General features: G+C 44.5%; 1 protein-coding gene across 5 annotated transcripts in view; it reads right to left on the reverse strand.

The window, feature by feature from the left end:
* The window catches only part of LOC140406617 (eukaryotic translation initiation factor 2-alpha kinase 3-like), a 77,099-nt gene that overhangs the window by 45,462 nt on the left and 18,928 nt on the right, over positions 1–12,709 (reverse strand). For all 5 annotated transcript variants that reach the window (XM_072494618.1, XM_072494619.1, XM_072494617.1 and 2 more), the window contains exons 7-11: positions 12,098–12,321; positions 8,979–9,091; positions 8,182–8,304; positions 5,944–6,093; positions 2,351–3,098 (exon numbers count right to left, since the gene is read on the reverse strand). In XM_072494618.1, coding sequence (XP_072350719.1) covers positions 2,351–3,098; positions 5,944–6,093; positions 8,182–8,304; positions 8,979–9,091; positions 12,098–12,321 — 1,358 coding nt within the window. The remainder of the gene's footprint in view (positions 1–2,350; positions 3,099–5,943; positions 6,094–8,181; positions 8,305–8,978; positions 9,092–12,097; positions 12,322–12,709) is intronic.

The following is a 12,709-nucleotide window of genomic DNA, read 5'->3' on the forward strand; positions in this document are numbered from 1 at the left end:
TTTTGAACTAACTAACTGGTTGTGTGGTCATTTGATCGATATACGGGAAGACTTGTGGCTCACCATTATTAATAGAGCAACAGTGGGGTGTGTGGGGAAGGTCGGTATTGGGACTGTTGGTTTTCCGGATATATATTAATGATCTAGATCTTGGTATGTATGAGACAATTTCAAAGTTTGCGGGTGATACTGTGAAGACGACAGTGTAGAGCTTCCAAGAACAGACAAATTGGTAGTGTTTACAGATAGGTGGTAGATGACGTCAGTCGCTTCAACAATGATATCCTTCTAATAATACATTTTGTCAACTTTAGGTCCTTGATGTTGCCCTACTGCTCATGTCCATTAAATTAATGTGCTGAAACTACGGTGCCAATCAGCTGCTTCAGTGCTTAAAAAATGGCAGATTCTCGACTGAGAACAGACAGGAACTTTCTCATTTCTGTTCAAGTTACCAGCTCTGTCACGAGGGACACATGCTTGCTCCCATGTTTGGACTTAAAAACGAGAATTATCCATGTTGGCAGCCAAGAGATTTGAAAGGATCTAAAGTATTTGCCAAAGGAAACAAAAATGGGAAGAAAGAGTTTTGCCCCAAGTTTAGACAGTTTAAATGGAATTTGGGAGGGGGGTAGGGAGCACGCATTTCAAAAATACACATTCAACACAAACTCGACTTGTTTTGTTAGGATCCACTGGAATATAGCATAAAATAAGCCCACACTCCTCTCTCTACTCTATAATATCAATTCAGCACATAAAGCACCACTGCATAACTCCTCAAAGGCATATTGCATTAAAGTTACTTGTACTGTAATTCCAACACAAAATAGGACACTCGAATGTCAATCGAAAATATAATTCCACACTGCTCTTGCACAGAAACATCAGAGCATTTTTCAACACCAGGCAAGAGCGAAACACGGACAGGAAGAGGAGTCATACAGACGCAAAACATCAACTCTTTCTCTCCCAACAGATTTGCTGAGATTTTCCAGCAATTTCTGTTTTTATTATGGACAGGAAGAGGTGCAAACAAGATTGAGACTGAAGAGAGGGAGTCAACAGACACATGTGCTGAGAGGGGGCAGCACAGTTCATTATGCAAGTAGTTAATACGGTTTAGTTCCAAAAACACAGACAAAAACCACCAGAGATGAATGCTTCCATAGCAGAAGGGCATCTTCAAAGCAAATGGTGAGTTTAAGCCAAGTGACAGTTAGTCAAGCTGGTAAAAGGGGTACTCAGGACTGCAGCTAAGCAGTTCTACTTCACACACAATGAGAACTGACAGCCAGGTAGGTAGGGGGCGGGGAGAGAGAGAGAGAAAAGAGACAGATTACAGGATTCGTCTGGATACGTCAACTAAAATGGGCCAAATACCATTCACCCATCACCCCTGTGCTTATGATCTACACCAGCTCCCAGTTAAACAACACTTCGAATTGAAAATTTCCATTCCTATTTTCAAATCCTCCCATGTCCTAGCCCCCCTCCCCCTCCCGTCCCACAAGCCCCATATCTGTGCTTCTCGCCTCCAGGCCAGGCTTTACCACCATTGGTTTGCCTCGTCCTGGGGGGCTGGATGCTGGGACCATCCGCGCCCCCCAACCTCAGGTTAACACAGGGCATTTTTAAGCTAGTTTTTATCGCATCTGTCACAACTGTGAAAACTGATCGCAAATGTACTTTCTAATCACATTCGGTTCAAGGATGCATTTTATTTGTATCTATTTTGGTAGATACAATTGCGTACTTGGGTTGTGCGTTTGATATGTTTGTCTGTCATGAATGAAAATTTTCAATTAAAGTATTTTTTTTTTTTACATCTGTGCTTCTCGAATTGTGGACTTTTGAACATTCTGAAATGAAATGAAATGAAAATCGCTTATTGTCACAAGTAGGCTTCAAATGAAGTTACTGTGAAAAGCCCCTAGTCGCCACATTCCGGCGCCTGTTCGGGGAGGCTGTTACGGGAATTGAACCGTGCTGCTGGCCTGCCTTGGTCTGCTTTCAAAGCCAGCGATTTAGCCCTGTGCGAAACAGACCCTGCTCATTCTAACTGCTCCACCACTGGTGGTTCCGCCTTCAGCTACCTGGGCCCCAAGCTCTGGAATACCTGCCCATTTCTCCTTTCAGGCACTCCTTAAAACTTACCTTTTTGACCGACACCCAAAAATATTAACCGGTATTCTCCAGTTTCATAATTAAGTGCTTACAGAATTTCGAGAGTTTCAAATCATACCCTTTTCACAGGTAAGGCAGACAAAGCATGAGAAGTTCACATGCCCACCCCACCCCTTTAAGGATTTAGTGGCAACATTGCGGCCTGTGCTTAAGTTTACAATACCTTAAGATCCCGGTGCATTAGTCCTTTGATGTGCAAGAAGCAGACAGCATCAGCCATTTGTAAAAATATCTGTAGACATTCAGTCCGATCCCGGTCCTCCATTTGGCATCGGACGCTCATCCAGTCTTTCACAGTCTCTTTCCTGCAGAGCTGCATCTGAATGTACAAGTAAACTTTAGGCGAGTTTGGTTTTGCTTTCTCCTCTGGGTTTTTGCACGGGCCCAGATTTAACGAGGTGGGTCTTGGCGGGGAACTTGATAAAATATTGCTGGAAACCAGACTCTCAGTTCTGCCCTCCGTGTCTAACCGGGAGGCAGTGGTATGTTTCTCACCACAGCTCATACTGTGGCATGATGGTTCCAAGTCTAGATCGTGCTCGGATGCTCGGTCACAGCCAGAATCTTCAAATATCACATCAAAAGACGTGGTCCTGTCCTCGTTCACAAGACTTCCGGCAGCTGAAGGGAATACTTCGAAGGAATGGGCCAGGTCAGAATTGCCCTCGCTTTCAGCTTCTGACAGAAGACTATCTTGGCCACAGTGGGGGTGCTCTCCCAGAGGCTGGCTGAAGTCTGTGGCGAGGTCTAAACATACACAGGGCTCCGAAGAAGAAGGCTGATCGGCAGCAGTCACAGAGCAGGAACGGAAATTCACCAAAGGCACAGAGCTCCCTGAACAGTTTCCCGCAACTGGAAGCTTTGGTCGGTTGATAGAGGGAATATCTGGAGAACTCGCAGGCCATTCGGTACTGGGAAAGTCAAAGAAAATATAGAATGAAACGCAAGATCACTCTGCCTGGTAATTAAATCATACCACAACATTAAACAAAAATGACACTTGCCATTGCAAACATGAACACACAGGAGCATAATGCCATTAAAAAGTGAGACAAAAAACATGACAGGAGGAAGAAAGTGTGCACCCAAATGCAGTTACATAGTTATATATAGCCTGTATTTGTAAACAAAATTTGCACTAAGCAAAGACAATGAATTCTAATGGATAGCAGAAATTGATGAATGGACAGAACAAAGAACAAAGAAAAGTACAGCATAGGAACAGGCCCTTCAGCCCTCCAAGCATGTGCCGACCATGATGCCCTAACTAAAAACAAAACCGTCTGACCTTACTCTGTCCGTATTCCTCTATTTCCTCCCTATTCATGTATCCATCCAGATGCCTCTTAAATGTTGCTAATGTGCCTGCTTCCACCACATCCTCTGGCAGCACAGTCCAAGCACCCACCACTCTGAGTGAAAAGTTTACCCCACACATCTCCCTTAAACTTTCCCTCTCTCACCTTGAACCTGTGCCCCCTTGTAATTGACACTTCCACCCTTGGAAAAAGCCTCTGACTATCCACCCTGTCTTTGCCACTCAATTTTGTAGACCACTATCAGGTCTCCCCTCAGTCTTTTCAGTGAAAACAATTCTAGTTGATTCAACCTCTCCTCATAACCAACACCCTCGAGACCAGGCGACATCCTGGTGAACCTTCTTCGCACTCTCTCCAAAGCTTCCATGCCTTTCTGATAATGTGGCGACCAGAACTGCAAGGTAAATGGATTTATTGTCTAGTGAGCCAAATACTCGGTACAAAGATACTTAGTGGTCCAGGCAAACAAACTATTTAAACAGCTGCTTGTAGATGCGAAAAAGGCCAATGGGATGGTAGATGGCAAAATGAAGTACAGAAGCGAAGAACTGCTACTGCAAAGACAAAAAAAGCATTAAGACAGCATTTGGCACATTAGACTTAATTCTGGATATCTCTACTTGAGGAGAAATTGGCCTTGGAGAGAGTTCAATAATAAGTCAGTGACGATCCTGTGATGAAGAGATTGGACTGTGAAAAGACACTAGATAATTATGGATAGAGTTCTTTGGACATGAGCTTGACAAAGGAGAGACATGGCCAAAGTGTTTTAAAAATGAAAAAAACTGTCACATCAGATAAAGAACGGATCTTCGAGGTATATTCTTGCCCAGATCTTTTAGAGTCCAGATTGTCAGAGGTCAGACATAGGACCAATATGCACGTCAGGACCCTGCGGAACTCCTGACATGCTGATCTGTGGGACTTGCCCAGGAAGTTTGAACTACTGACGGGCAATTCCTCTGCTCTCCAGGACCCTCTGTAAAGGTCTCCGACTCTCCAGTTAGAGTCAGAGACTTTCAGACAGTTCCATGGTACTAACCCAGGAAATGTTAAAACAGATTAAACTGAGCCTAACTCCTGGGTAATAGGTATTCTGGCGAGTGGTAGCATCCCTAGCTCTGGGCTAGAAGCTCTGAACTACTACTTCAGAACTTGAAGGTCATGGAAGGTGCATTCATAACTTGGCCAAACAGGTTGATTATCAGCCTGTAAATCCTTCCATCAAACCTGATGGGCAGGCGGCGGGAGTGTTTCCTGGTCATTCTGCAGAAGGCAATAGCAAGCATAATCACGGGCCGATCAAATGGAAATCCAGAACCGCCAATGCTTTCTTCAAGCATGGTACCTGAAGGAGGAAGAGGAACTCTTGGGTAACTACTGAACTTGCCCGCACACCCCCCTACACTATATACCCCACTTGCCTCTCACCCACCGACTCACCCGACTACTTACCTCATCCACCCTACCCATTCACTGTCATTCAAACTGGATCTATAACCCGAGCATACAGCAGTTCATGCTGTAAAATGTGGGCTTGTCCTGTCTTCCCCTGATACCACAGCACTGGATGGAGTTCTTTGATGTGCTCCATATTTCTGGAGAAGCCAGGCTCAAAAAAACAGCAAGAAATATAGAGCAGCATTAAGGTGTGGAAAAGTTCCGAGTGGAGCGGCAATCCAATAATGATTGCCATTTCACGGAAGATCCAGGCCTGGACAGCCTTAGAATTTAAGATAAGACAATTAAAAGCAAATTAAAGAAAATGTTCTTTATACAATGAGAGTGAGGCGGCGTGAAACATTGTCCCAAAAGGCGTCAGACACAAAATGAAGGTGCTAAAGAGGTCTTATTGAAACACATAAAACCCTGGGGAGGGCTCAATAGGGTAGATACCAGGGGAATGGTTCACCTTGTGGGAGAAACTATTATTCGGGGATACAGTTTAAGAATAAGAGCTCTGCCATTTAAGACAGATATTAAGGAGGAAGTCTCTCCGAGGGTCCTTAGTCTGTGGAATTCTCTTCCACAAGAAAACATTGTAGGCTGGGTCATTGAATTTCTTCCAAGGCCGAGTTATATAGATTTTTGATAGACAAGGAAGTCAAGGGTAATGGGGACAGGTGTCAAAGTAAAGTTGACACCATAACCAGACCAACCACGAGCTTATTGAATGGCAGAGCAGGCTCGGAGGACAGAATGGCCTACTCCCGCTCCTTTGCTCTACCAGTGTTTATTTGAGAAGTTGGGTTCTGAAAAAGGAGTATAGAGAAACAGGAAATTGGGACTTAAACAAAAGAGCATAGGAAATGCGCTCCCCCACCCCGGTTTTTACGGTGTGTGGATAAGATTATGCCAATCGATCATCCTGTTTCCAAGTCATTTAACAAGAGCGTTCATGTGTGCTTACTGACCCCAGTAGCATTGGAGCTATTACCCTTCATCTTTCAGCATCTGCTTGTCCATCTCATCCTGCCAGCCTTCGGGTGGTGTCTCCAGCCAGGCATTAAAATAGCGGACGATCCCCGGATGCTCCAGTTTAGCCAGTGCCTTTACCTCTCGCATCACCTTCTCTCTTGCTTGATCACTGTGGAATTATGAACAGTTAGAAGACTGAAGAAAATTCCCCAAGCCAACACCATACTCCTTACTACAAAAAGTGAGAATGGTTTCATCATTTGGTTTGAAGTTGCAGGACTGTGAAAGCTTCAGACTTAATTTATGATATCACGATTCGTATATATATATTTTTTTTAATGCAATTTAAGAAATATGTGGGTTTTTAAAAATTTCATTCACAGGACATGAGTATTACTGGCAAGGTTGGCACTCAATCGCCCATCCATAGTATCACAGTTGTACAGCAGCTTGTAGTTAAGAGTCAGTGGAGAGTTGGGACCATGTGCAGACCAGACCAGTTAAGGCCAGCAGGATTTCTTCCCAAAAAGTCATGTGAGCCAGGGATTTTTTTTGTAAAGGAATGACGATCCAACAGCTCCATGGTCACTTTTAGTAACACTGGTTCTTTAAAGATTTACATTATTTTTAAACTCAATTTAGCCCTGAAAGGACATTTAACAACTACAACAAAACCGCATTTATGTTTAGTGGCACAATGCACACACACATACAGACATGCGACTACTCAAAAGACAGCGCAACTCAAACATTAGTTTGAATAGGACTCACGATCAGCCTGCTCAGCATGTAATGAAAGCTCAGCAGCTTAAACAGCATCTGGATGTGATGGAGGCAAGCCGACCCAACCCAGGCAAGTGTTAAAAGAGCAGGACTGATTTTTTTTTTCATTTGCAGGATCTTGACATCACTGGCTCGGCCAGCATTTATTGCCCACCCCCAATCTCCTTCGAGGTGATGGTGGTGAGGAGCAGCATTTGTGAACCCCTGCAGTCCACATGGTGTATGTACACCCACAGTGCTGTTAGGGAGGGAGTTCCAGGATCTTGACCCATCGTCAGTGAAGGAACAGCAATATATTTCCAAGACAGGATGGTGAATGACTTGGAGGGGAACTTGCAGGTGGTGGGGTTCCGAAGTATCTACAGCCCTTGCCCTTCTAGATGGTACGGATCGCAAGTTTGGGAGGGGCTGTTGAAGACGCCTTTCTACAGTGTCGTTTGTAGATGGTACACACGCCTGCCACTGAGTGACGTTGCTGGAGGGAGTAAATGTTTGTGGATGGGATGTTAAAGAAGCAGGTTGCTTTGTCCTGGATGTTTTTGAGCTTCGAGTGTTGGAGCTGCATTAATCCAGGCAAGTGGACAGCATTCCATCACACTCCTGACTTGTGCCTTGTAGATGGTGGGCAGGCTTTGGGGGAGTCAGTAGGTGAGATACACACTGCAGAATTCACAGCCTCTGACTGCTCTTGTAGCCACAGTATTTATGTGGCTGGGTCAGTTCAGTTTCTGGTCAATGGTAACTCCCAGGATGTTGACAGTGGGAAAATCAGCTATGGTAATGCCACAAATGCAGAAACAGTCCTCGGTGCAGTCTGACATTGGCTTGCTTGGTTACTCCTGCTGTTGGTTTTTCATACCTGGCAACAATCTCAGGTCAGCAAATAAAAAGACACTTCTGAAGTCAATTGTCTCAGACCTGACAGAACATAGAGAGCCATCCTCACTAAATGACTCTTACATTATTGAAGACGAATCTTCAGTGAGTAGGCAGCACGGTGGCACAGTAGGTAGCACTATTGCTTCACAGCTCCAGGGTCCCAGGTTCGATTTCCAGCTTGGGTCACTGTGCGGAGTCTGCACGTTCTGCCCGTGTCTGCGTGGGTTCCCTCCAGGTGCTCCGGTTTCCTCCCACAAGTCCCGAAAGACGTGCTTGGTAGGTAATTTGGCCATTCTGAATTCTCCCTCAGTATACCCGAACAGACGCTGGAATGTGACGACTAGGGGCTTTTCACAGTAACTTCATTGCAGTGTTAATGTAAGCTGACTTGTGACAATAAAGATTATCTTATGTTGGGATTGCTATTGAGTGCGAGATGGACGAGATGGGAACCTGCAATGGAAGTACCCTTCAAGACCAATACTTTTTAAAGCACGGACACGTGCAGCCATGCATCCAATTTAACTGTGAAAACTGGAGGGACTCGCCGACCAGGCAACCTTTAACAACGGCGGAATTGGAAACATTTTCTCACCGATTGGGGAGTCGAATCCTCTTGATGGCATAATTACAATCATCGACTTTGTTTTTTGCCTCAAATACGACACCGAAACCTCCACGCCCAAGACACTGTACCAACTCAAAGTCAGTAAGGCATCTGAAAGAGGTTCAATCAGCATTATTGACACCACTTACATGGATCCTTTATATGTACATATGTGAAAGACCAAACAACTTAAGGGAGGATCCAAACTCTAAATACTGTAAATTAAGCAGAAACAGTCACAGGCCTTCAGCCTCTCTAGTCCAAAAAGATCGTAAGAAACAGGAGCAGGCGGTTATTGGGCCATATTTCTCACACAACTCCAAAATGAAGACCAAAAAGTCGTTATTTCAGTGATACCAGTTGAAGAAAAACCTTTGACACAGGCGAGGAACTTCTTGCTGTTTTCCAGATAGTGCAGACGGGAGGAATGGCCATTTGAATTTTAAGGACAAGCAGACGGCTGACATAGCTTAATGTTGGATTCAAAAGAGGGAAACTCTGTAGGGCCCTCTCGTGCTGCACTGATGTGTCAGCCTTATTATGTGTGCTGAAGTCTTGGGAGTGGGGTTGGAAACACTGATGTTTCAATTCAGAGTGGGAAAAGGCAGCAGCCAGAAGCAGATCTAAATTAGGATGACATTATCAAGAGGACGGCAATCTGGCTGCAACATTTTGACAAGACATCTCAACTGATTCTCGCTGTGGGAAGGATTCAATACAATACATATACCTTCAGTCATAAACAACACTAAAGTACAACAAAGTTTAATTTTGTTTGCTTTTACCTGGACACGTAGTCAGCTGTCCCAGAGGAATTTCCCACCTCAACTTTGACCTCTCCCATCGATGACTCACTTGTGCAATCAGTCTGGCATGGTGACTCTGACTCCTTCCTTTGCTGCACCGTACAGACAATAAACACGGGTCAGTGTGTTAAGTCAACACAGGGCCTTTGACAAGGTGCCACTTAACAGACTGGTTAAAAAATATAAAAGCCTATGGGATCCAGGGGATTGTAGCAAGCTGGACATAAAATTGACGCAAGAAACAAAGTGAAATTGTTGATGAGTGCTTTTGTTACTGGGGCGCTATTTCCAGTGGGCTTCCTCAGGGAAGGTCAGTGACAGGTCCACTGCTTTTTGTGGTATAGGTTAACAATTTGCACGTAATTGTAAACGGAATGATCAAGTCTGCAGGCAATACAAAAAATTAGCTGTGCAGTGATACATGAAGATAGCAGGATTTGGTGGTTAAGGCATATACAATCCTTTCTTTTATTAGCCGAGGCATAGCGCATAACAGCAGGGAGAGTATGTTGATACTGTACAAATCATTAATTAGGCCAGAACTTGAGGACAGTGTGCCGTTCTGGTCACTTCATTACAGAAAAGGTGTCCTTACATTAGAGATTCAGGAGGATGTTGCCAGGACAGGAAAATTACAAATGAGGAAAAATTGAATAGACTGGGATTGTTCTCCTTGAAACAGAGATAGAGGGTAGATTAGATTGAAAGGCTAAAGAAGTAATCTGACTGGAAACGGGACGAAAACCGAAAATCTTGGACAACTCTTTCAAAGTGCCGACATAAAAACGATGGGCCGAATAGCCTTCTGCAGGGCTGCATTATCCCATGGTGCTCTTGGGAGAACGGCACATTTGACTACCTCATAGAAGCCAGGGCTAGAGCTCTGCACCCCAAATCATTTACCTCCATTGCCTGCAAGTGTAAAGCCACCTTGTGTCAATGGGATAGTTTACAGTAAATTAAATTGGAGGAGGAGGACTGACTGGATAGCAATAGCAAGGCCAGTAACTTGGGTCTCCACTCCCTGGAGCTTAGAAAAATGAAAGGTGATCTTACTGAGGCATGCAAGATTCTGAAGGGGCTCAAGTGTGTGGAGGCTGTTACCCTGGCTAGGGAATCTCAAACATTGACTCAACATAAAGGTTGGATTAAGATCGAGATTAGGAGGGACCTTTACTTAAAGGGTTGTGAACCCATTGAGCCTGCTCCACCGTTGAAGACATTAGAGATTGAGACGGACATATTTTTGGTCTGTCAGGAAATATGGGGAGTGGATAGGAAAGGAGGTGATGCAGATCATCAGCCATGCTTGTGCTGAATGGTGAAGCAGGCGCGACAGATCGAATGGTTAGCACCTGCTCCTATTTTCTTATACACTGGCAGAAGGCATTGTGCCAACAATATCAACACTATTTCACAAACAGCGGGTCAGTCAACTGCTTCCCCTGTACTCACTGCTGTTAGCTTCCTGACAACAGGATTCACTAGGAAACAGAGTGCCCCCACAACCACCTCCAGCCACAGTTAATAAGGCCAGGGAGCAAGCCATAATGTAGCCTCTCAGACTTTTGAAGGGAAAAAAAAACCCAAAAAGGACAAGATTCTTAAATTCTCTCCTGTGTCGCTACTCGGAGCCGACATGGTCATGAACCGGGGTTCATTTCAGGTCCTGTCCTGAAGGAGCCCCTAATGCGAGGCATGGATGTTGTGATAGTTCGCACATTTAACAACCTGCATCTATATAGCACCTTTACAGTGGTAAAAATGTCCCAACGCACTTCACAATGAGTCATTGTTTTAAAACTTCAGATGCCGAAAGCTGTGTAGAGGGATCTGGGTGTCCTTGCCCATGAATCACAAAACGTTGGGATGCAGGCACAGTGAGTAATCAGTACGGCAAATGGAATGTTGGCCTTTATTGCAAGGAATATGGAGCAGGGAAAGCTTTCTACCATTGTACAGGGCATTGGTGAGACCACATCTGGAGCGTTTATATAGTTTTGGTCTTCTCACTGAAGGAGGAACATACTTGCACTGGAAACAGTTCAGAGAATGTTCAGGAATGAATGTGTTGTCTTTTGAGGAAAGATTGGGTTTATACTCAATAGTGGTGTTAAGAATCAGAGGTGATCTTATTGAAACATCAGTTTGAGGGGGTTTGATAGGGTAGAAACAGAGAGAATGTTTCCCCTTTTGAGGGAATCTAGACCTAGAGTTGGAAAATAAGGAGTCACCCATTTAAGATGAATGAGAGGGATTTCCTGAGGGTCGATGGTCTTTGGAATTCTCTTCCCCAGCAAGCAGTGGAGGCTGGTTCATCAAATAGATTCAAGGCAGAGTTAGACAGAATTTTGATCTACAAGAGAATCCAGCACTATGGAGGGGGCAGGAATGTGGAGTCAAGGCCACATTCAGATCAGCCTGATCTTAGCAAATGGCGGAACAGGCTCACTGGGTTGAGTGGATCACTCCTATTTGTTGTGATCTTCGGGAGGTAATCCCACAGTCTAGCCCCACAACAGCTGAAGGCATGACTGCTAATAATGGAGGTATGGGGCGGGGGACCTCAAGAATCCACCAATGCAGAAATCTCAAAGTTGGGAGGCTGGTGGAAGGTCCACCAAAGGGGGAGGGGGGGGGAGAGAACACGGACATGGTCACCATGACAGTTCAAAGGGGGAAATATTGCAGAGGAAAGGAGAGGGCTAAACCAGAACATAAGTTGCACCGCATGCACAACAATAAAAAGCATCCATTCAAGCTCATGGGACTCCTGCCAACTCATCAAAATAATTTTAAACCTGAATTTGCAAAGATGTCTCTGCAAGAATAAAATCTCTTGAACTTTTCACCAACCAGCAGAATAGCTTAATTGAGAAAATCATTTTAAAAACATTACAGAAGCAAGGGCTGAACATAGACAGAACCTAGAAATTATTTAATAATTATATTCAGAACAAGACTACTTTTTAGTGACAGTGGACTCAATAAGGGTGGATGCAATGGCATTCCAGACGAGCACATTTATCCAGAGTAGACTAACACCGGAATTAAAAGCCTTTCTGCAAGTTATATTGACATTGATTTGCAGCACATACCATGTCTGCAACTGGTTGTCGGACGAGCTTACGAACAACGTACGTAGTTGCAAAGATGCAGAAGAGGATAGTGCCAACAATTTCCCTCCACCATTCCAGCAGAAGAACAGGGTCTTTACGTTTCATTTTCTTCTTCACCCTCGTGGAGTCGAAGAGTCTGATGGAAATCTGGGTGCCCCGCTTGCTTCTCTCTCTCACATAGGAAGGCAAATGAAAACCATTGTCTGTCAACACAAACAGATTAACCAGATTAAAGTGGAGACTGATGGGTAATGTCACTGGCTAATGCTCTGGGGTTCTAATCCCTCCATGACAGCAGGTGGAATTGAAATTCAATTAATATAAAACTTGGAATTGAAGGTAGTCTGTTATGGTGATTGTGAAACTATCAATTGTCATAAAAACCCATCTGGTTTACTAATGTCATCCTTACCTGGTCTGATCCACATGTGACTCCAATTCCCCCCCCCCCCCCAAATCACAGAATCATAGAATCCACAGTGCAGAAGGAGGCCATTTGGCCCATCGAGTCTGCACCAGCCCTTGGAAAGAGCACCCCACTTAAGCCCACCCCATCCCCCATAACCCACCCCACCTAACCTTTTTGGACAC

The sequence above is a fragment of the Scyliorhinus torazame genome, unplaced genomic scaffold, assembly GCF_047496885.1.
Source record: "Scyliorhinus torazame isolate Kashiwa2021f unplaced genomic scaffold, sScyTor2.1 scaffold_715, whole genome shotgun sequence".
Classification (NCBI taxonomy): Eukaryota; Metazoa; Chordata; class Chondrichthyes; order Carcharhiniformes; family Scyliorhinidae; genus Scyliorhinus; species Scyliorhinus torazame.